The sequence below is a fragment of the Gorilla gorilla genome, chromosome 1, assembly GCF_029281585.2.
Source record: "Gorilla gorilla gorilla isolate KB3781 chromosome 1, NHGRI_mGorGor1-v2.1_pri, whole genome shotgun sequence".
Lineage (NCBI taxonomy): Eukaryota > Metazoa > Chordata > Mammalia > Primates > Hominidae > Gorilla > Gorilla gorilla.
Genome location: NC_073224.2, coordinates 238,943,069 through 238,966,298, shown reverse-complemented (window position 1 = coordinate 238,966,298; position 23,230 = coordinate 238,943,069). Strand labels below are relative to the sequence as shown.

Sequence of the window (23,230 nt, the reverse complement as noted above, 5' to 3'; positions counted from 1 at the left end):
GTTCCCGGAATCTGTCGTGGGTTCCGGGTTGTCCCCTCCAGTGCAGGCGGCGGTCACCGCGCCACCATGGGGGTCCAGGCAGCAGGATGGTCATGTGATGGGGGCCACTCTGGGCTTTTCATTCTCCTTTCATTTGTGGCCTCGGAGGCTCCCCATGTGTTCTGAGGTGCACAGAACATGGAGGGGTGCTCATCTCATCTCAGATATTGGAAGGATGTCGTGCAGGAAGGTTCGAGGGTCTCGGGGTGGTCCTGAGAAGCTGATGTGATAGGTGTGGCAGCTTCCTCTTCCCCTGAGCGGGGGCTTCCAGAGCCTCCCTCCCACTGGTGCCCATGGGGTTTGAGCCTGATAGCTCCGCAGGATTCAGCTGCTGTGAGTCACACCCAGGATGGAGAGGTCTAAGGCAGGCCTGGTGCCGGGCAGGGCGACATTTCTAGAAAAGGTTTCATCTGGTGACCTGCTAAATGGCATGAAAATCACAAAATTGGCACTCAGTGACCATCAGGCTGGCTGTGTGTGGCTGCTCTCCTCAGCAAGCAAATGGCTGCCCCCATCCAGAGCCCCGACTCCCGCTGGCCTCCCCTGTGTGGGGATGTGGGGACCAGGGCAGGCCCCAGAGACCACCTGACCTCTCTGGCAGGAAGAAGACCACGTCGTGCCGTTTCCTCCTCCCTTGAGCCCGTTAGCTGTCTCGGGGAACCGGTAAGCCCAGGGCCACCTTGTCACATCCTCCACTGAACGTGGGTCCACGTAGATGCCAGCCCCTAGGTCTTGCCCAGAAGTTGTGGGAGGTGCTGGCTGCCAGGGGTGGCTATGCATGTTTGTCCCCATGGCAGGGAGGCCTCTGGGGCCTGGCCCTCCCCCCGCTAGCTGCTTCTCACATTTTTGTCTCCCCGAGAGCCACCTGCTCTCCCAGGGCCCTCAGGCCCCCGTCTGCCAGTCTCCTGGCACCTGGGCTGGGGTCTGTGCCAGGCAACTCCCCCAGCAGGGCAGGATCCACCCTCCACGGCATCATTACTGCCACCCCCTGTGCCTGGGATGGAGGCCACGCCCACCCAGTGGGGCCCCTCTGGAAAGGAGACTTGACCTCAGGGTGGTGGCAGGGCTCTGTGGGATGCCCCTGGTGACAGGGACCAGAATGTTCCCTAAAGTGGATGTCAGGCCCCTGGTTCGGATGGAGCTTTCTTTTCTTGATGGGCTTTAGAAAGTGAAAAACTGGGCTTCCAGAGGTAAAGTTGCTCTGTGGGCTTTGTGGCAGGTGAGCGCTGCCTGACCCTGAACAGCTGCTAAAGACTCAGACCTGGAGCCTTCCTGGTGTCCTGTGTGTCCACGCAGGTGTGCCAGTGTGGCAGCCCTGCGCCAGGAGCTGCCCCTGCATGTCGTGGCAGCGTCCATGCCAGCCGAGCGCCCCTCTGGCTCCCAGGCATCTCATCCTGTCTGGCTCTGAGGTCCGTGCTGCAGTGAAAACCATTCACCTTGACAGTTTGGCTTTCGACCAAGAATTCACTCTCATATTTTTGATTTTTAAAATTAAGACTGTATTCAGATATAATTTGCGTACCATAAAATTCTTTCTTCCACAGAATATGGTTTAATGGTTTTTCAGTATATGCAGCCATCATCATCTAAGTTGAGAACATTTTTGTCACCCCCAACAAGAAGCCCCATGCATATGGTCCGTCACTCCCCAGGCCCCAAATCCCAGCCAGCACTGATCTTGGCCATTGGCCTGTCCTGATCATTCCATAGAAGTAGAGCCACGTGACTGTGTGTGTCTGGGCCACACGTGGCTGTGTGTATGAGAGCCACACGTGACTGTGTGTGTCTGGGCCACGCATGGCTGTGTGTATGAGAGCCATGCGTGACTGTGTCCAGGCCATGCGTGACTGTGTCTGGGCCACATGTGACTGTGTGTCCGGGCCACGTGTGGCTGTGTGTCCGGGCCACACGTGGCTGTGTGTGTGTGTCCGGGCCACGTGTGACTGTGTGTGTCTGGGCCACGTGTGGCTGTCTGGGCCACGTGTGACTGTGTGTGTCCGGCCTCAGCACAGTATTTTCAAGGCTCCTTCCTTCCTTTTCATGACTGAATCATACTCCGTTGTCTGCACAGACCAGAATCTATCCCGTCATTTGTCTCTGGATGCTTGGGTGGCTGCACTTTGCTGCTGTGAGCACTTGTGCACAAGCTGTCGTGTGGATGTGTGTTTTCAGTAACCTGCGTGTACGCCGAGGACTGGAATTGCTGGGTGATGTAACTGTGTTAAGCTTCCGAGGACCTGCCAGACTGTTTTCCACGGCAGCTAAATAATTGTACATTCCTCTTAGCAATGCATAGGGGTTCCTGAGTCTCCATATCATCACCAACACTTGTCCAAACTAAAAAATTCTAGGCCAGGCGCTCATGCCTGTAGTCCCAGCAATTTGGGAGGCCAAGGTGGGCAGATTGCATGAGTTCAGGAGTTCAGGACCAGCCAGGGCAACAAAGTGAAACCTTGTCTCCAGGAAAAAAAAAAAATGCAAAAAATTAGCTGGGCATGGTGGCACATGCTTGTAGTCCCAGCTACTCAGGAGGCTGAGGTAGGAGGATTGCTTGAGCCCTGGGTGGTTGAGGCTGCAGTGAGCTGAGATCATGCCACTACACTCCAGCCTGGGTGACAGAGCAAGACTCCGTCTCAAAAACCCAATTCTAGCCATCGTTGTGGGCGTGAGTCGACGTCTCCCTGTGGTGTGATTGCGTTTCCACAGTGAATGATGTCAGGCAGCTTTGCATGCGGTTACTGGATATCAGTATCCTGTTTGGAGAAATGGCTACTCGAATTCTCTCCCATTTGGAAATTGGGTTGTGTTTTGTGTTTTCCTTGCTGACTTGCAGAGTTCTTCATGTGTTCTGAATCTGGTCCCTTACCAGATACCGAGTTTGCACGTTTTCCCTTGCATCCTGTGGGCTGTCTTTTCACTTTCTCGATGGTGTCCTTTGAAGCACAAAGACGTCATGATTGTTTTCTAGGAAGCCTTGTTGTTGTGTTTTCTCTCTGTTCCTTGTGCTTTGGTGTTATGGAAGCACTTCTGCGGGGGCGGGAGTCTGGACTGAGGCCGCCGCGTTCCTGCTCTGAAAACCTTCACGTGCGCTCGCAGCCTCGGCTCTATAGACGGTTCAGTCTGGGAAATGGTTTCTGGGAAATGGTTTAAGGAGGCCGTGCACAGAAACTGTCTTTGCAGCCAGGGACATGAGAGCACACCGTGCTGTTCCCACAAGGCCCGTGGCCTCTGCAGGTGAGAATTGGTGGCCTCTCTTGAAAATGCTGAATGGAGGTGCCAGGCACCCGCACACGCTCTTGGTGTGGGCATAGGCCATCTTCCACTTGAAGAATGTGGCAAGATGGTCTGAAAACCACAAAGTTTGTATTTGGAGACACGGTCTCACTGTGTTGCTCAGGCTGGAGTGTAGTGGTGGGATCATAGCTCACTGCAGCCTCGACCTTTTGAGGTCCAGTGATCCTCCCACCTCAGCCTCCCAAGGAGCTGACATTACAGGCATAAGCCACCACGCCAGGCCCACGGCTGAAGTTTGGGTTGTATCCTTTTAAGGAATAGCAGACGGGTTTTCAGCCACACCAAAGAGAACCTCAGTGTAGCAGAGTGTTGCTGGGCCATGTGCTTCAGGAGCAGGGCCACAGGCAGGACCTTGAGTGCCCAGCCCGCTCACCACGCTGTGGGCGGCCTCTTGGGAATGTCAGAACACCAGCACAGGCGATCTCCTCGGAACCCAGATTGTGGGCGATCCTGCCGCTCCACCTGCTGTGGCCCCAGGGCTGCACCACCATGTGGACTGTGGCTGGCAGCTTCTGGAGGCTTCTTGGTGCCTACAACATCTGCGCCACTCCACAGCGTTGCCCATTGGTGGCAGCCATCCCCTCCGTAAGCCCGTGGCCCCTGTACAGAGACGAATTGGCGCTCACGGACTCACCCTGTGAGGCAGCATCTGCGTCTGCAGGACTTCCCGGCCCTTGGCCGCACGTTTCCCTCCAGTTCCCATCATGGCAGCTGTGCCTGGTTGCGGATGCTGCTTGCTGAGGAGAGGAGGCATGGGCCCGCCCGGTGTGCATGGGCGGGTCTGAGACTGGCCACTCCCATGGCGCATGCATTCACCTGGAGGGTCCCCTTACCCCGTGGCTGCAGCCTGGCAGGAGAAGACGCTCAGGGGACACACGGGAGGGGTTGCAGGGTGGGCTGTGCTGTGCGGCAGGCCTTGGGGTGTAGCCGCAAGCTGTGGGTCCATCCCCCCGCACCAGGGTGCAGTTTTGACACCGGGTGGTCATGGGCCGAGCATCCACGCAGGTGTGGAGACGGAAGCCTGACCCACAGAGCTTGGTGGTGGCCCCTGGACTGACCTGTGGGCTGCTCAACCGCTCTGCCACTGTGCGTTGTTCACATGTGAAGCCGGCGTCACAAAGGCCTCAATGTCTGTTTCAGCCGGATACGTGCGCGCCCTCGTGGGGGCTTGAGGGCACACTGGCCGCTGGACACTGGGGTCCCGGGGTGACTGAGGCTGGTGCCCTCCTGACAGGTCGCTGGGCTGCAAGTTGAACAGAAAACTGGTTTTCTTCACTCTGCGAAGTTCCCTGTGGTTGTCCCTGTGGTTGGAGGAAGTTGTGTTGACCTCATCATGGCTGCTGCTGTGCGCCTCTCCCTTGGAGCAGGTGTGGTCCCCGGCTCCTGGATCGGCTGCTCGTGCTCAGGATGGTCTGGGGTGTGGCCGTGGCCTGTCCCCGGGCCGGGCGGCTTTGTCAGCAGCTCCCTGAGGCAGCATGAGCAGAGGCGGGACCCTGCCCGGGTCCTGTTTCCCACCTTGTATCCTTTGGCCCTAATACGGGGTCCCATTTACCAATGAGGGCAAAGAGAGCAGTCTAAGGGGAGGCTGAAAACTCACAGGCAGGCCTGTCTGGCCTTGGGGTCTGGGTGCTGCTTCCAGGCAGACCACATCCCAGGTGAGGTGCAGACATTCAGAGACAGACGTGGCCGATCCTGGCTGCTGTATCAATGCGCCCACCAAATGGGGCCTTCTTTGATCATCAGTGAAAAGCAAGAATGTGCCTGTGGTGGGCGGGCGCGTGTGCCAGCTTCCAGGCCGTGGGCTCCTTGGTGCCCAGAGCTCACCCTGTGGTGCCTGCCCACTACTCACTCCCGCCTCCCCGGAGTCTTGCCCTGGGGGGTCCTGGCGTGGAAGCTGCCTTCTGTTGTTGGGTGGAGGCTTGCCTGCTGGTGCCTGTGAGCCCTGGGTGGGTGGATGCCGGGTGGTCGTGGAGGTTCACAGCAGGCTCTGTGTGGTTGTTTTGTTTGGATTTGGGGTGTGAATCCTCTCAGCAAAGGCTGACTCAAACCCCAGTGTTCAGAAGGTTCAAGGAAGCGACCGTCAGCGCCGAGTGGCCAGCTGGGCGGGGATGCGGCGTTGAGCCCCGTCATTCAGCTTCAGTGTGGAGAAGGCCCGGAGCTGTGGGCATCAGCTCGGGGACCCGAGTGACCGTCCCTGCCTCGGGGGGGCCACACGGGCAGGCGGGGCAGCAGCTTGTGCCCATGTCCTCCTCACGGGCTCTGGAAGTGAGAGGTGCTGAGGCCACAGTGGGGGAAGTGGCCCGGCTGACGACCCGGGCTCTCGGTACCCTGGGAAGAGCTGTTGTTAGGACATGTGCAGACTGGGTTCAGCCTGTCTGGAGTGGCTCAGGTGCCTGGGGACAGAGGCCAGCTGTAACCGCTGCTGCACTCGGTCCTGGGTTCAGTGCCCTCCGCCTCTGCGGCGTCTCCCTCGGCAGCTGTCCAGGACTCCAGCCTCCCTGCCAGGGTAGGGGACATGGAGCGTCTCCTTGCTCTGGGGGGTTGAGGTCTTCTGTGTTTGGACCCTGTGGGATCTGTCAGGAGAAGCAGCCCCCACTCATGTTGAGCCAGGGGCCTGGGGAAGGGAGATGGCAGTTCTGTGACCTCCAAACTCCATTTCCTTATTGCAGGGGATGGGCCAGCGTTTCGCTCTGAGCCCTGAGCATCTGCACGTGTCAGGCAGGAAAGGGTCCCCAAGGCCTTCTCAATGGCTCTTCTCTGTTCCTGGCACCTTACAGGCCTGAAACGCAGGGCCCCCAAGGGTGGGGTGTGCATTTTTGGAGAGCGTCTTTTCTGAGACCCCCCCCATGGGGAGCAGGTGGCTTGCTTGTGGCAGTGTACTGTGGCTGCCCAGTCCTCGGCAGGCAACCACTGCTGGCTCACCTGTTTGGGCCACCGCCTCTGCATAGGTCCGGTGGGCTTTGCTCAGGGACTGTTCCGTCAGAGGGCCTAGGGTGTCCACAGTCTTGGGCCCGCTATGCCTCAGCCCTGCCCTGCTCTGGCAGGGGGGCACCTGTCCTTGGGTGCAAGCTCACACTCGCTGCCCGGGTGCCTGCTGGCCAGGTAGCTTGCCTGGTCATCCTCGGGGTGTAGGGAAGGACCCCAGGAGGGGAAGTGGCCGCGGGGCAGCGCGGTGTGTCGTCTGGCCTCCGCTGTGTAAGCTGACAGTGGCCTGAAGGGCTTTGGGATGGGGCAGCCCCTTGCAGGCCTATCCAGGCCCAGCCCCATTGCTTTGGTGTGTCAGGTCCAGAGCCGTGCTCCTGCCTCGTGGCCTGTGGGCTCCAAGGGCAGGTTTTGAAGCCCCAGGAAGGGTCACACCAGAGGCAAGCAGTCGTAGCTGCTCTTCCCAGAGTAAGACTCAGCCGTCTGTCACTGGGTGTGGTTTTGTCCCTGACCGACAGCTGACACTGGGGCCCCCAGGGGCCTTGGTAGGGCGGGTGGCATCCCAGGACTGAAGACGGCTGTCTGCTTCCTGGGGCTTTGAGAAACCAATACTGCTCAGGTGACAGTCCCTCTGAGAGTGTCACTTCCTCCGGCCCACAGGGGCGCAGACACCTTCTATTTTACACATTTCTCTCCGTTTCTCTGATGCTGCAGAGAGCCTGCCCTGAGAGCCGGGAGTCGCCTGATGAGGGGTCGGCAGGGGTCTTAACGGAGTCACGTCTCTGAAGGCTCGTCCTGGCTCCCTGAAGACCAGGAGCGTCCCTGGCCCCAAGGATGGCCCTGAGCCCATCTGCCTCAACCCTCCAGATCTGCAGGGTCCTCGGCCACCCCCCACTGAGTGGATTGGGCTCGGGGCCCCGGGCCTGCGGTCCTCCCGCCACCTCCACAGGGCGGCTGTTGGGGCCCCGCCAGGCAGAGCCGTGTTCTCAGGCGTTGGCTCTCATGGAGGTGGCCTGAGGCATCTGACTCTTTCCCCTCAAGGAGTCTCTGAGTCTCCCGGAGTCAGCGCCGGCTGTTGTGGCTTTTCCCCGGGTGATAACTGAGCCGAATTTCCGCGCCCGCTTCAGTGGCTGCTTAGACAGGAAGCTCCACCCAGCCGGGCGTCCTCGGCCTTCTGTGCCTCTCGGGAGGGTCCGCATGATTCCGGAAGGGGCTCTGCTGCAGCTAGGATGGCACCCGCCCCTGCCAGGCACAGGCACAGCACCCTGCGGTCAGGGCCTCCGTCAGACGTCATCAACACTCACTTCCCCTCGAAAGCCGCCACATAGAGGGGGTATTTTCAGTGTCTTTTTTCCTGAACAGCTATTTTAGTGTCTCCGAAAAAAACCATCCACAGCCGTGAGCCTTCAGGGGCTGCCTGCCCTGCGTCCCCGGCCCTGTGCGCCCGAGCACTTATCTTTCTCCCTTGGGCCCAGGTCAGAGCCAGGCACCTGCCCCTCTCCTGGCCCCACCCTGCTTGTTCCCTGAGGGCTGCAGGGTGGGTGCACGTGCTGCAGGGGAGGCCACGGGCTTTGGCCAGATCTTCCCCCAGGGCCCTCCATCCCCATAATTGGAGCACCTTGATGGACAGTCTGCCCTGCGCCCCATCTTCCCCCTAGGGAAGCAGGGTCCCTGCTGCCTCCAGGAGGCTGGTTCCTGATGCAGCGTCTTCTCCTAGAGTCCTGGAGGTGGGAAGAGCCCCCGGCCCTGAGTGTGCTCTGTCCACCAAGGCTTCCTGGCTGAGGGCAAGGGCGGAGCCCCCACTGCCCGACTTTGCTGCCTCCTCTTGAGGTTGGCCTCGGCAGAGTGAGTGGGACCTCACCCCTGTGAAGGGCTCCTTGCCCTGTGTGGCCTGTTCTGCGTTGGCCTGTGGTGTAGACCTGGTGCCAGCTGCCCTGGAGACTCTGTGCTGTCCTGTGGGGTCTTTGGCAGTAGAGGAATGGCCCATTTTATGGAGACTGCCCTGTGATGTTGCTTGGGAAGAGACCTTGGGTCTCAGTTGTGCCTTGCGGGCAGCACGTCTCAGGGATTTCCAGCCGCAGGGCTGGGGGAGTTCATGTTTGCCTGAGGCTGGATGTACCGGCTCAGGCCCCCAGCACACAACCCACATCACTCACTGGCTCTTGGGGGATGTGCCTGAGCACCTGATACACAACACCCGGTTCTGGGTGGGCTGGGTCCAGGCACCTTCGCTAAGCTTCCTCCAGCAGTGGGACCTGGTTCTGGGTGGGCTGGGTCTGGGCACCTTCGCTAAGCTTCCTCCAGCACCGGGGCTGGCAGGGAGCGAGGCAAAGGTGTGTGTGGTGCCATCCTGTAGCTTCCTCCAGCAGCGGGGCTGGCAGGGAGCGAGGCAAAGGTGTGTGTGGTGCCATCCTGTAGAGCCAGGCTCCTTGGGGATGGTGTCCTTCGTTTTGAAAATGTTTCCTTTCCGTGGGGAGGGGGCAGCCAGAATGCCCACTCTTTAATGGACCTGTGCCAGTGGCCCACAGGGACACGGTGTGCCCTCCCCGCGAACCACCCCTGTGCCGCAGCTGCCCTTCCCAGACGCATCCGTCGTGAGTGGCTCTCACCGCGCTGTGGCTGGTTGAGCTGAGTGCCCAGCGCTGGGCACCCTCTGAGAACACACTCGGGTTCTAGGAAAGGGGTTTGGCAGAAGGACGAGGGACTCTGGGCCAGGCTGAGCCGCTGTGGAAGGGGAGAGTGGGTCTTGGTGCTCCATCCCAAACCTGCTGCAGCCGTGGGTGAGGTCACCCGAACGGCAGGACAAGGTCCGCTCTGTTCTCTCGGAGATGACTTGTCCCTCAGCACAGCCTCCACGCGCCTGTTGCGCGTGGCCTGAGGGCTTTTATGCAAAGTGGACTTGGTCTCCTGGGGGGTGCCCTGGAATCTGCCTTCTGCGCAGCTCAGGGTCGTTCGTGGCCGGAGTGCCTGGGGCTCTGACTACCATGTGCCAGCCACGGGGCTGGTGGAGGGACCCTGCCCTGGGAACCACAGGTGCCAACAAAACCTTTCATTGATCGCAGGTCTCCTCTGAGCCTCCGGCCTCCATAAGACCCAAAACAGATGACACCTCTTCCCAGTCCCCCGCGCCTTCCGAAAAGGACAAGCCGTCCAGCTGGCTGCGGACCTTGGCCGGCTCTTCCAATAAGGTGCTGTGGGGCCTGTCGGGGTCCTTGGGGTGGTGGGTGGTGGGTACTGGGGCCCTTCTCCTTGGGCAGACCCAGCGGCTGGCGGCTCCACCTGCCCCCTACTGAGGGCTGGCACCCGGCGCAGCCTCAGGGACATGAAGTGGCTTGTTTTTCTCCTGGTCACTCACACAGACAACTCTTTCTCGACAGAGCCTGGGCTGTGTTCACCCTCGCCAGCGCCTCTCTGCTTTCCGACCCTGGTCCCCCGCAGTGTCAGCGAGTGAGAAAGAGCTCTCCCCACATCTCCCGGCCCTCATCCGAGACAGGTGAGTGGGCGCCGTTCACAGGTGTTTCTGATCACGGGGGAGGCTCCACGAGGGCTGTGCATGCGGACGCGCCCATGTTTCTGCAGGCTGGGTGCCCAGACCTGCCGCCTTTTGGTCAGGGCAGTCTCGTTCCTTTGGCTGGCATCAGGGAGAGCACACCTAGAGCGTTCCCTGTGTTCTGGATGGAGTTGTGGGTGGAGCCCTGTCTGTTGGGCGCAGCTTCTGGATGTGTTGGTCGGCCTGTGTCTGGCCTTCGCAAGAGACCCAGCAAGCAGAAAACGCTTACGGGTTCTTAGGAACCGTAAGCTTGACTTGAAGATTCGGAGCTGGGAAAGTCTTTCCTGTTTAACACCTTCAGAGAGGGTGCACGCCAGGATGGGTCTGGGTGGTGCTTGGGGACAGAGGCACCTTCCCGACACCCGCCTGCTCCTCCAGCTTCTACTCCTACAAGAGCTTTGAGACAGCCGTGGCCCCCAACGTGGCCCTCGCACCGCCGGCCCAGCAGAAGGTTGTGAGCAGCCCTCCGTGTGCCGCCGCCGTCTCCCGGGCCCCCGAGCCTCTTGCCACTTGCACCCAGCCTCGGAAGCGGAAGCTGACTGTGGACACCCCAGGAGCCCCAGAGACGCTGGCGCCCGTGGCTGCCCCAGAGGAGGACAAGGACTCGGAGGCGGAGGTGGAAGTTGAAAGCAGGGAGGAATGTACGTGTGAGTCGCTTTCTGTGCCTACTCCCTGTGGGCTGTGGGCTGTGGGGGTGGCACTGGCTGAGGGGGGCTGGTCGCCCGGGGGTGCGTTGGCGGCCCCATGTTTCGCAGGTTCCTCTGGGAGCGGCGCGTCTCCCTGGTGTGGAGCTGCCGGGCACTTCCATGACTTCGTTTCTGTCTCTGCTTCCTCCTCAGTCACCTCCTCCTTGTCCTCGCTCTCTTCCCCGTCCTTTACCTCATCCAGCTCTGCCAAGGACCTGGGCTCCCCGGGTGCGCGTGCCCTGCCCTCGGCTGTCCCTGATGCTGCGGCCCCTGCCGACGCCCCCAGTGGGCTGGAGGCGGAGCTGGAGCACCTGCGGCAGGCACTGGAGGGCGGCCTGGACACCAAGGAAGCCAAAGAGAAGTTCCTGCATGAGGTGGTCAAGATGCGCGTGAAGCAGGAGGAGAAGCTCAGCGCAGCCCTGCAGGCCAAGCGCAGCCTCCACCAGGTGAGCGGGGCGAGTGGTGCTGGGAGGTCCAGGGCGCGGGCAGTGAGCACAGCCTGCACCAGGTGAACGGGCACGGGTGGTGCCTCCTCCCTTCCTGGCTGCCCCACGCGCTCCTCTCTGCCTCCACCTCAGTGGGCCTGCGTGGGACCTTGGGGGTCCGTCTCCCAAAAGCTGCAGCTCTGGGTATGGTGAGCCCCTCAGTGTCCCCAGGCTGATGGACATCCCAGGAGGCCACTACATTTGGCTTGACCACAGCTTTCCCCATCAGGATCACACACCCTGCGTGGTGGCCCCACTGAGGAAGTAGCCATGTTCCTCTGGTATAAGGGAGGCCGGGCTATTTTTAGTGGCAGAAAGAGTTGGGAGCAGCTGCACGGAGACAGTTCCTTGCTCTGTGTGCTCCAGGAGTGGGTGTTCACGCGCTCCGCCAGCAAGACCTGGCGTCTGCAAAACACAGGCGTGAGGGGCGTGCTTACTAACGCCTGGTGTTCCAGAAGGCGGCTCCCGCCAGGCCTCCCGAGTAGGAAGGAGAGGGCTCGGCCCGCACAGACACACACACACCCACCTGCACACGCTGCTTCTCTGGGCTCTGCCTCACGGTTCTCACGCTGCAGCTCCGGTCTCGCGCCTCCTTTCACGTTGTTTAGGTTTCTTTCTGACATGACTGAGGGAGGTGCGGTTCACAGGCAGAGCTGCCTGGGGAGAGAGGTGTGCAGGCGGCCCGTTGTTCACCCGGCCCCGCTAAATTCACACCTCGGCGGCGTCTGGCAGCTTCCGCGGCGTGGGCTTTGGCACAGCACAACCCCGTCGGCCCTCAGAGCTGCAGGGTTGCCGACGTGCCCTCCTGCGCGTGCCAGTCCCTCGCCCCAGCACGTCCCCCGCCGCTGTTGTCCTTGATTCTGGTTGGAGGTGTGATTTCCCACATACATATTCATGTGGTGTGTTTGCAGCGTGGGGTGTGAGTCACACGGATATTTTAATGGGGAGAGTGGGGGGGCTTGCGGAGGCGCCGGGCGGATGGACGTCTCCATCTGGCTGCGTGGGGAGACCCGGGGCCCTCAGATGGTGCGATGTCTGAGGCTGCCCTCCTCACATTGATGGGAGCCAGGGCCTACTTGGCTGGCTGCCCCCAAGGGGAACGTGGCCCTAGATATCGGGGGAGGCCCCGCCGCAGCCTCCAGTGACTGACTCAGGCCCCCAGGTTTAGCACAGCTGCCGCAGGCCTGGCGGAAACTCAGGATGGGGGTCTGAAAAGCCTTTGTGGGGTCGGGGCACCACACGGGGTGGGCTGATGGCGCGCTGGGGGTGGGGCTCGAGGGCACATTGTCAGATAGATGACCCCACGGGGTGGGCTGAGGACTGCTGGTCATGGCGAGGGCTGTGCTGGGACCGGCTGGGCAGTGACCCCGAGCCGCCTCCGGCCCCCAGGAGCTGGAGTTCCTACGCGTGGCCAAGAAGGAGAAGCTGCGAGAAGCCACGGAGGCCAAGCGGAACCTGCGGAAGGAGATCGAGCGTCTCCGCGCCGAGAACGAGAAGAAGATGAAAGAGGCCAACGAGTCACGGCTGCGCCTGAAGCGGGAGCTGGAACAGGCGCGGCAGGCCCGGGTGTGCGACAAGGGCTGCGAGGCGGGCCGCCTGCGCGCCAAGTACTCGGCCCAGGTATGCGGGTGGGGAGACTGAGGCACGCAGCACGGTGGGCGTGGAGCCCAGACCGCGTGGGGCCGCCGTGGGCCCCGGTGGCCAGTCCTGCCCAACCGGAAAGGCCTTGGAGCAGAATCCAGGCCTGGGACCACGTTCAGTGCGTGCCCCCCTGATGGGCACAGGGTGGGTGGTTGCTGGGCCCTGCGTCTCGTGAGCCCGTGTCCTAGCAGGTGGAGGAGGGGCCAGCACGTGGCACTGGGGAGGCACAGGGGGAGCAGCGCAGGAGCCTCGGGTGGGGGAAGCAGCGTTGGGGCCGGGGCAGGGCAGTGAGCAGGCGCTGCTGACCACTCGGCTCCCTTTCAGATCGAAGACCTGCAGGTGAAGCTGCAGCATGCGGAGGCGGACCGGGAGCAGCTGCGGGCCGACCTGCTGCGGGAGCGCGAGGCCCGGGAGCACCTGGAGAAGGTGGTGAAGGAGCTGCAGGAACAGCTGTGGCCGCGGGCCCGCCCCGAGGCTGCGGGCAGCGAGGGTGCTGCGGAGCTGGAGCCCTAGATTCCGTGCCTGCCACCGCAGCGCCGCCGACAACGCGGGTGTAGGGGGGCGCGGCTGGGCGGTGCAGCTCTGCCCGGTGCAGCTCTGCCCGGCTCCGCCCCTGCGGCCCACACAGCACAACGTCTTACTGTGCCTATTACCAAGCGAGTGTTTGTGACCATGTAGTTTTGGAATCCACTGCAAAATTTTCTACTGGCCAAGTTCAAGGGAGCAAGCCGTGTCCCCCAACTACAGCTGGAGACGGGGCCAGCTCGGCGGCCTGCTGGTCCTCTGCTTGCTGGAACATTGTAACATTTACACTTTTGTTATAAGCTATTTAAAACCAGTAAGGAGACTTGAAATTCAGAAAATCAACACATTTTTAAATGACTAACTTTTAAAAGCCCCAACACATGATGCCATCTGAAGACCCGCAACGGAGTGGGGGTGGCGGCCGCCCCACCCTCCCCACCGGGGGAAGCCATCACAGCTCATCTGCCCGCGGCTGCGTGAGGACAGCAGGGGTTTTTCTTCAGAGTCTATTTTTTCAGCGACAAGGACCCAGGTCTTCCTGCTGCTGCCAGGGAGAGCAGGGACAGTGCCGCGTGCGAGATGAGCTCGAACACTGCCCGCCTTACTGCCGCCCACCCCGCCCGCCACGCCGCCGTCGATGCCAGCGCTGTCCCCACGGGTACCAGGAAGTGCAGAGCCGCACAGGAGCTGCCCCAGAGCTGAGGGGACGGTCTTCGGCTCCTCTGCACCCCGTGATTCTGCCCACGCTCCTCCACCACGAGGCACTGACCTGCGTCGGGTGGTGACCGTGGCTGGCGGTCACACCCTCAGCCCCTCCGGGCACACGTGCCGCCTGACCGGGCGACCCTTTTCAGTTCGGCAAACGTCGCTCCCTTCATTTTGGGACTGAGGCTGCAGCATTGGAACAAAACAGCATTATTTCAATTTTTCTTTTTTTTTTTGTTCGTTCATTTAAACGTATATTTAGAACTGCACTTTGTCAACAACCTTCCCCTTCTCTTTCTATTCCCCAGTGAACTGAGGTTTTTACCGATTTATATAGAGCAGTCAAATCCGAAGTGCTCGAGTGCTTAGAAACCCCCTCTGGTGCTTGGTTGAACAAGGGAATCACAAGAAAACGAAAATGCAAAAACTGAACTTCGGGGGTCGTTCTGTGCCTTCCAGCATCTTGTACAGCAAATCCTGACTTGTGTCTTTTTACCCCCAAGATACCTGTCCTCAGTAGCGACTGAATCTGCCACTCTCAGAATAAGTTCCTTGCATTTATTCCAAATAATCTCGTTTACTCTCACCTGTTTATGCAAATTGTATAAGGTTTCTTATGCCCAAGCTTGAAAAATGATTTCCCAGTAGACAAGAGGCGGCTACCTATCCTACAGTTACGGTATTTATTTACACAAGAAGATCTTACAGGAGTTCTTTGCTTGAATCCGTTCTAACACCCGCGGCAGCTGCACGCGCTCACAGAAGGTGGAGGTTACTTGCCCAGGTACAGACGACCTCGGGGCAGTGACGAGCGAAGACCAGAGACTGCTGAGCCCTCGCATCTGGGTGGCGGAATTGCCTGCGGGGTTTTGCCCTTGGTTTACTGAGGGGGGTCTTGGTTGCTGCTGAAGCCCCCCACCCCTTCTAAAGTGCAATGCAAAAGGGACATCATGTATATGCAGCGTTTGTTTGGAATTTTCTTTGCTTTTGTTTTCTTTGCGGTTGTTCTGTGTGCATGGATTCCACACCTCTGCCGTAGGTAGATCCGTCAGCGGGCATTATTACCGTGTCTTGTAAAGGGTCGGTTTTGTTATGCAACACGCAGAATGCTGTTTTTAGCCTTGTTTTAGCAGAGTTGGTTTTTTTTTTTCAGTTATTTCTTCAAGGGAAACTAAATGATTTAGTTGGAGCAAAGCTTTAAGTGTGTTGGCGTGCTTCTGTGTGGCTGTCCTGTGTCGCCAGGTGGAAGATCACAGTGAGGTAGAGGCCCTGCCCCACCCCAGGGCCGCCAGGCTTGCTCCGTTTGCTTTGAGTTTTTAGACCCCAGAGGGAGATGAGCTTTTCCAAGCTGTGTCTGGGCCAGAGCCTCTCCTTGCCCTTGCTCCATCCCGACGGTCACCGTTGGGTCCACGCCTCCACCGCCCCATCTTGCCCCAAACGGAAAGTGCTGTATCTGCAGTGGCAGCCCTTCCCCACTTCGGCTCTGGGAGGGTCCAGCCAGTGTCACCTGGGCCCACCCTTTCCTGCAGCTGCCAGGCCCGTGCGGTCAGTGGGACCCGGATGCGGGCAGGCGAGCTCAGGACCCTCCCAGGCAGTTCCCGCAGCTCTTGCCTCGGCTCACCAGGGTCACTTCCACTGTCAGGGGCCTGAGGGGGCAGCTGTGGCTGCAGGGCTGCTCTGGACTGAGGGGTCCCAGGCCCCGAGGGGTGCACGCCTGGCTCCCCTTGGCACAGGTGCGAGTCCGTTTCTTTTCAGCAGAAGGGGGAAGAGGTGTCCGCTGTGTGGGCTGCTGACTCCTCTGTGTGTGAGGCCCTTCCTCTAAGTGATTGTGTATTCAGTTTAATTCTCATTATATTTCTATACTGAAAGAAGATTTTTAACGAAGGGAAAAACAACAGCAATAACATTCATATCTCTGGAGCAGCTAACTCATACACGTAATGTCTGCTTTTCGTACAGAACTAGCCAATGTAAAAACAGTTCACCTGTAAATACCTTTTCCTTTTTCACCGTTGTATTATACATGTATATGCTGGGTCCTTTTTCAGAAACTCTTTTCTTACCTGAGAGTTGTCTTGTTTTCTGGGCTGTTTTTAACTGAGGAAAAAAAAAATGCTTTCCTGCGGGGGGGGCAGGGGAGACGGAGAAACCCGTGTGCGTTTCCCATGTGACCCCCTCCTCCCTGTGGGTCCGAGCCCCGGCCCCCCCACCCCCTCCTCCCTGTGGGTCCGAGCCCCGGCCCCCCCACCCCCTCCTCCCTGTGGGTCCGAGCCCCGGCCCCCCTACCACCCCTCCCTCAGCCCACCAGGGTCCAGGGAGATGTTCGTTCTCGCTTTAAGTCAGGAGTCACAAATGACTTTTTTTTTTCAATTAAGGAAAAAGCTCCATCTCTACCTTTAACATCACCCAGACCCCCGCCCCTGCCCCTGCCCCACGCTGCTGCTAACGACAGTATGATGCTTACTCTGCTACTCGGAAACTATTTTTATGTAATTAATGTATGCTTTCTTGTTTATAAATGCCTGATTTAAAAAGAAAAGAAAGAGCTTGGCATATTTATCTATTTCGCTGTGTACCTGTTAGTCCTTCCCCGACCCCGAAACAGATGACATTGTACAATAAAGGACTTTGAGAGGACCGCCGGACAGCTGTGCGTGCGCTCACCACAGCCCCTCCCCAGACCGGCCACACACGGGCGGCTGGGACCCCCTCGCTTTCAGGCCATCGTGGGTGGGGGCGCTGTCACAGGTCAGACTGTGGGCCTCGGAGTCTCCGTCAACCCCGAGGGCACGTGGGGTCCAGGCGGCCGCCCTGGCACAACTGCCCTCTCACCTAGTCTCCGTCCCCTCTGAGCTGGGCAAGGCCACGGTTTCCTCTGCGATTCAGGGAGCTTGCAGTCCCTCCTTGTAGTACTGGATGTGGCTGGAGCCCTGGCTTGAGGCCACCATGGCCTTGGCCCGGCTGGGAGGAAGCCCCACAGAGTGCAGTGCCAGGACAGAAGATGGGATGGGACCTTCCCGGCTGGGCCTCCACGGGGGCCTCTGAGGCTGCACCTGCGGTTGGCCAAGGTCCAGCTCCTGCACGGACAGACCTGTCCCCAAGGGGTGGATCCCCAGCTCCCTGAGGAGCTCCTGGGTTACTTGTGGGGGAGAGGGGAGGTGGCATCAGAACCCTGGACCCCAGCGAGCTGCCCCAAGGGAGACACAGAGGTTCCTTCTCCCCACCTGACCTCACAGGGGGGCCTTCCCAGACCCCTGTTCCGGGGAGTGGAGGTGCCATGCCGCACGCCAATTTCATGGAGGCACAGCCCCGGGTGGGCTCCCTGGGGTGCCAGGCCACCACCTCTCCAGGCTTCCTTAGGCCATCACATCCAGCATCTCCAGCCCATCCAGGCCCTCACAGGTCATCTGGGCCGTGGTCCGAGAAAGGCATGGGCTGGTAGGGGCTCCTGCCGGCCCCTCTCCCCAGCCTCCCGGCACAATTCCCAGGTCCCCATCTCTTCTCTCCACCCCTCGGGAAGTGCCCCCCCAAGCTTGGGGCTAGAGCAGACCTGGCCCTCCCCTCACTGCCACATAGGGGCTTCCTTCTTCCCTGCCCAGGGCCCCAAAGGGCTCATAGAGCCCCCACGGAGGGTACAGGGCGGCCTCTAGACCTCACAGGCCTACCCCAGCAGGCCTCAAAACACCCACTCCACGTGGGCCTGGCTTCTCCATCCAGGCTAGGCCCCTGGGTGTTGGGGGCAGTGGGCAGGGGCGTGGGCCGAGGGGAACATGGGCCACAGCAGGAGTGGGTGTGGACTGGTCCTGGGCACTTGCATGTTCTGGGAGGCAGAGGATGGGCGGCTCCAGAGTGCCGCTGGCAGGACCCTGAGACTGAGTCAGTTGTGAGCACAGAGGACCAGCCTGGGGTCCAGTGCAGTGGGGAGGAGTTGGGGAAGGGCTGGGCAGAGGCCCTGGGTGGGCCTCGCGGACCGTCCCTGTGGCCACGTGGGCACTCTGTCTCGGAGCTGAGCACCACAGGGCTTGATGACGGCCCTCCCTGCCCTCCCGGAGACTCAAAGGCACTGCCTCCAGCAGCCACGTGGGGGCAGGGAGGGGCGGTGCTCCGGGCTCAGTTGTTCCCCAAGCTGCCCCAGGCTTTTCTTTGGTGTTTACCTTTGGGTATAAACTTAGAGCTTTAAAGGGCTCTGGCCACCTGCCGAGCCAGGCCAGCCGCCACCCAGGGTCAGAACCCTCTTCCCAAAGCTGTTCCGAAGGGATCCAGGGGTCTCCTGAGTGCTGGGGGAGAGGAGGCCTGGGTGGGAGAAGCTCCCTGCCTCCATGCCAGGGGAGGGCAGAGGTGGGGGGAGAGAGATGGCCCTCCCCACCCTACCTCTGCATCCTCAGGTTCAGGACTCCCAACATTCACACCTGCCTGGGCCTCTGCAGTGACCACGGGTTAGCCCTCCAGCCTCAGCTCCCTGGAAGGGCAGCTCCCAGTACCCCTGTTCCTGGCAGTGCCTGTTTTCAAGCCCCCAAGAGCTGGGGTCTGGGGAAGATGAGCTCAGGGAAGGGGATGGGGGCTCCCCCACCTCCCTAGTTTCTGCCCCACCCTGTGCCCCACCCGTTTCATTTCTGCCTCAGTCACCAACAGCTGTCCTTAGGCCACCCTTGGGACTCAGCTGTGCTGGTCTCCCCCTCCTCCTGGAGCCACAGTCCTGCCAGCCTTCACCCACCACCCTGTGGTCAAGGGGGCTGACAGCGGCTGAGCAGCCTGGCCTTGTCTGGGGAGGCAGCGGCCAGCACGTCCTAGGTGGGGAGTGGAGACTGCTGACCAGTTACTGCAGCCTCTGGTTCAGCCCAGCGTGTCCGGCCCCAGCCCTAAGCCTAGGCAGGGACCTGGCTCCTCCCTCACTTCACCCCCAACCCGCCCTCCTGCCCCAGCGCAGTGCTCCGAGGGCATGGCCAGGGGCCCCCAAGCTGGACACCCCCTCATGGCTGCATGAGGGGCTCTACCCATTGCCCCAGCCCACAGGCCCAGACCCTGACCCCATCCTGGCCCAGGCCTGGCCACCCCCACGTCCCAGCACCTGCTTTGACTCCCCCACTTCCTTCTGGCCAGGAAGAGGCAGCCCTCACCCACTCTGTTCTCGTAGCCTCTGCACAGCTGCTGGTCCTGCTCCAGGCAACCCGGCCTCTGACCCCATGGAGCCTCCCCTGCAAGGAGGTGCGGAGCCCACAGGGACACCCCCAGGCCAGGGCCGCCTGCCCTCCAGAAATGATGGGGTCCCGACCCTCCCCACAGAAACTGCCCTGTCTACTCCACCCACAGCGGACCCTGGGGAGGGGGTGAGGACAGAACATTTGGGGACTGGATGCCCGCCCAGCCCTGCCACCCCCCGGTCTCAGTGACGCACATGGCCATCTGTGCCTGGCCTGTGCCAGGTGGGTGGGGGCCTCAATGGCTGGGGCACCCAGCCCTGGAGCAGGTGGCCCCGCTGCGGGTGAGGACCGGCAGGGGCAGCCTGGCCAGCCTGGCTTGTCTTTGCAGTGTCCTGCGCTGGGCCAGGTGTCCAGCCGGGCTGGGAACGGACCTTTCTCTCCCATGGCCGGGCCTGGCAGCTCTTACTGGCAAGAAGTGCAGCCCAGGCTCGGCCTCCATGGCTCCTGCTGCAAAGGAGGCCTGTTCCAGAAACTTCCAGGGACAGGGAACTGTGGGGAGGTGGGGAGGTGGGGGCCGGAGGCAGGGGCTCCCTGGGTCAGCCCAGGCAGCAGTGTCTCCCAGTCTCCTGCCCCTCCCCGCAGCTGTCCCAAGGACACTCTTAGGTATAGGGGTGCCAAGTGCCCAGGCCCCGTGGAGATACAACTGGCTGGCTTGGAAGGGTGGGCTCCTGGCTGCCCAGCTCAGCCCAGAAACCAGGATTGGGTGCCATCCAGATCTAGAACCAGAGACCAGGGGTGTGGAGGGTCAAAGGCCGTCTAGAGGCCTTGATGGGGGCCGGGCAGGCCACCAGCCCCGGACCCTGGAGGGTCCCGTGTACCCTGGCCAGTGCCAGCTGCTGCCCCCCTGGCCTGGCCCTGCCAGATTCTCCCTGACAGCCCTGTCCCCCTCTCTGCTGTCGGAACCTTCTGGCCCTTCCTGCAAGGTGGGCCTGGCCAGGCTGGGGTCTTGGTGGAGGGCAAGCAGGAACCAGGGATAGACGATGGAGCTCTGCGTGTCCTCCCTCATGGAGATGCTCCCAGCTGGGTGAAATGACCCTGGTCGGTGCTATGCCCAGGTTAGGCCAGGCCACCAGTCGCAGATGGACACCGCCCTGTGCCCTGCTGTGCCCAGCCTGGGGCAGGAGCTGGGCAAGGTACTGTGTGCCCTGTGGTCCAGCCCCACTCTGCCCTGCCCCTGGTGGGGCCTGCACCCGAGGGATGTGATGCCCACGCCCCAGCTTCCTGTTTCTAAGGAAAAACAGTCCTAGGAAAAAGGCTGTAGCGTCGGAGGAGCTGCCCTCGCCAGGGCCTGGGGGGATTGTGGGTGGGGAGGCTGTCCCATTCTGTGATCCCAGGGATGCGAGGAGGGCGGTGGCTGGTGTGGCCGGCACTGGGTCAGGTTTAGGCCGGGGTCTCTCGGGTCTCGGTGTTGGCCCCTCCGTGTTTAGAATCCCCCCAGGCCAAACCAAGGCGGCCTCCAGGGTCACTCCTGCACAGGACAGTGGCCGGAACTCTGAAATGACCACCGACCTTCGCTGGCCGCTGAGGGTCCGACAGACCAAGGCTCTGGGCCCCCTACCCCATCCTGCGCCCTGTGCGCGAAGTCTGCGGGGTCACTGCTGCGCAGGACAGAAAACCCGCAGTGGGGCCCCGGCCTGTCCCCGGCCCTGGCGCTGTCCTGGCATCCGGGGAAATCCTGTTTCTGGCTCCAGGCCAGGGCCTGCCCCTCACCCTGGAGAGGCCCCGTCGGAGGCCGGCCTCGCGGGGGAAGGGCGGTGGCGGAGGAACTACCCAGGAATTTCAGCGCCGGCTCCGAAACCTTCCCAATCCCGCTCCTTCGCCCGGGCCGGAAGCCGCGCTGGGGGGTGGTGGGGAGGGGTGCACGTCCCGGGCCCCGCGCCGCGTCCTCAGGGCCGGGGCGGCCTCCCCGACGCCCGTTCCGTTCCCAGTCCGGGGGCACTGGGGGCCCCGAGTCAGGCGGAGCGCGCCGAGCCCCACTTCCCCACGCGGAGGGGCAGCCCCGCAGCCTCAGTTTCCCCCCCGCCCCCGCCGCCTCTTCCGCTACCCCACCCTCCCTGCCGTCCGGGGCGGCGCCCCCCAGATTCGCGGCCAGCGCCTCGGATTCCGGCGGGGTGGGGCGGGGGCTTCCGGCCTGGGGGCGGCTGGTCCGAGCAGCAGGCCCGGGCTGGGGGGCGGGACGGGAGGCCCTGGGAGCTTCCTGCAGCGTGGGGGCGGCTCCCGAGGTGGGAATTCCCCCCCGAACCGGCGGGCTAAGTGCGGGGGTCTCAGAGGCTGCGGCTCCTCCCGTCGGTGGGCGCGGCCGCCCCCAGAGGCCGCTGCGGGAGGCAGGGCGGCGGCAGGAAGCGCGCCCCCGTTCCCCCTTCCCCCCCGTACCCCCCTTCCCCCGCTCGTCCCCCCTTCCCCACCCCAGGCCCCGCGGAGGCGGCGCGCGTTTCACGGGTTTCACCGCCCGCGGCACGGTGGGGGCGGGGGCGGGGGCGGGGGCGGCGGTGCGACCCCCAGCGGTGGAAGCGGGAACTGCAGCTCGGCCGAGCTCGGGGTTGGGGGGTCCCTGCCAACCCTGCCCTCCCGGAAGGTCCCAGCCTGGCGGGTTCGGGTGCTTTTCTCTCTGGGGCGCGGCCTCCCTGTTCTGCTCAGTTGGGGGTCCGTTCCCGGGAAGAACCACCACACCCCGCATCCCGGCCCGCAGGCCCCAGGCGCCAAGTCGTTGCTGGGGAAGTGGGCGCAGGCCGCCCTCTCTCCGTGAGCCCACTCGCCACAACCCGCAGAGACCTGGGGGACTTGGTGGATCCAACCACAGGAGACCATGAGACACAGGCGGCCTCGCTGAGACCTGCCCCTTAGAGCTGTTTCTCCTCCTCACGGGCCCCCGGCTCCCTGCAGGCCTGGCCTCCTATCCCCCTCAGGCCATCAGCCCAGGGACCCCCAGCCCAGGCACCGCACCCTTGCTCTGAGCTGTGGGCCTGAAACCCGCCCTTCTAGCAGGGAGCCTGGCTGCGCCCCAGGCCGCTTCTGCTTGGAGCTCCGTGGAAGGAAATGCCCTCAGGTTCCCAGGCACTGAGCCTCCCCTCCCGCTAACCCCATCAGGGGTATAGCAGCCCCGTGGTGCTCAGCCTGCCTCTCTCTGCCTGGGCAGGACCGTGGAGCCCACACGTGTCCTCTCTCCTGTCCCCAGATGGAAGCCGGCAGGTGGGGCCCTAGCAGGGGACATGCTCGACGTGTGGGTGGATGAGGACCCGGTGGGGTCAGGTCTGGGGCAGCGGGACAGGGTCTCCAGACGGGGCCTGGCTGCAGATAGGCGGGAGAACAGCTGCTGGTTCCCTGAGGCCACTGGGGAGCCAAGATGCAGTCCTCGAGGGGTCTCCAGGGAGCAGCCACTGGGCTGGGCAGCTGGGAGCAGGGGCAGAGAGAGCTGGGGCTGAGTCCTGGCCTGCCCCCTGGGGACTCCTGGGCTGTAAGGCAGGGGTGGGCAGGGCCTGGACCCTTGTTGGGGGCCCCTCCCTGGCTGTGGTCCACCTCAGGAGCCAAGGTGGCTGGGGGGCTGGTGTGGGCAGCTACCTCTGTTCCCCACGGGTCCTGAGGAAGGCGGCCCCACAGACTGAGGAGGCCCTGCTGGCCCTGGAGCTGTGTTCGGAGCTCCCACAGCCTGGCTCCTGGCTCTGGTTGCCGTGGGCAGGAGGTGGAAGTACAAGGAGAAGGAGTGTCCAGCATTTTCATGAGTGCCACCGCCAGAGGCCAAGCTGGGGACAAGAGGGCAGCCAGGCACCACCCTGGCCCCAGGCCGACTCCCCAGGGCTCGCTGAAGGGCGGGCAGCCCTGGGCCTGGCAGCTCCCCTTGCAAGCCCCAGCTGGGGGCTCTGTCATCCGGGAGGCCCTGGGCCTGACCTTCGCTGGATGCCCCTGGGCCTGGAGGCAGGACAGGAAGGGGCTGATGGGTCTGTTGTCAGCCCTGAGCGCAGTTTGCTGAGCTGTGGTCTTGCTGAGCCAGCCCACAGGCCCAGCGACTCCTGGCTTACTCAGCCCAGGCCTGAGGCTCCCAGGGAAGGCCAGGCCAGGCTGTGCAGGAACCTGCGTATGGGGCTGGGCACCTGGCCCTCCAGGAAGGCCTGCCTGCGAGGAGCTGCTCTGCACAGCTGGTCTCGACACCCCCCTAGGCACCAGGAGCGAAGAGGGAGAGGCTTT

At 62.2% G+C, this 23,230-nt stretch overlaps 1 protein-coding gene across 2 annotated transcripts in view; it reads left to right on the top strand.

Moving 5' to 3' along the window:
* Positions 1-16,484, top strand: part of SKI (SKI proto-oncogene) — an 80,030-nt gene extending 63,546 nt beyond the window's left edge. Inside the window, exons 2-7 of one of the 2 annotated variants that reach the window (XM_055382763.2) lie at positions 9,318-9,443; positions 9,633-9,748; positions 10,184-10,446; positions 10,645-10,937; positions 12,366-12,596; positions 12,942-16,484. In XM_055382763.2, coding sequence (XP_055238738.1) covers positions 9,318-9,443; positions 9,633-9,748; positions 10,184-10,446; positions 10,645-10,937; positions 12,366-12,596; positions 12,942-13,130 — 1,218 coding nt within the window. In that variant the 3' untranslated portion in view covers positions 13,131-16,484. Of the gene's footprint in view, positions 1-9,317; positions 9,444-9,632; positions 9,749-10,183; positions 10,453-10,644; positions 10,938-12,365; positions 12,597-12,941 lie in introns of both variants that reach the window. The other variant, XM_055382756.2, reaches the window with a different exon arrangement.
* Positions 16,485-23,230: the final 6,746 nt, after the last annotated feature.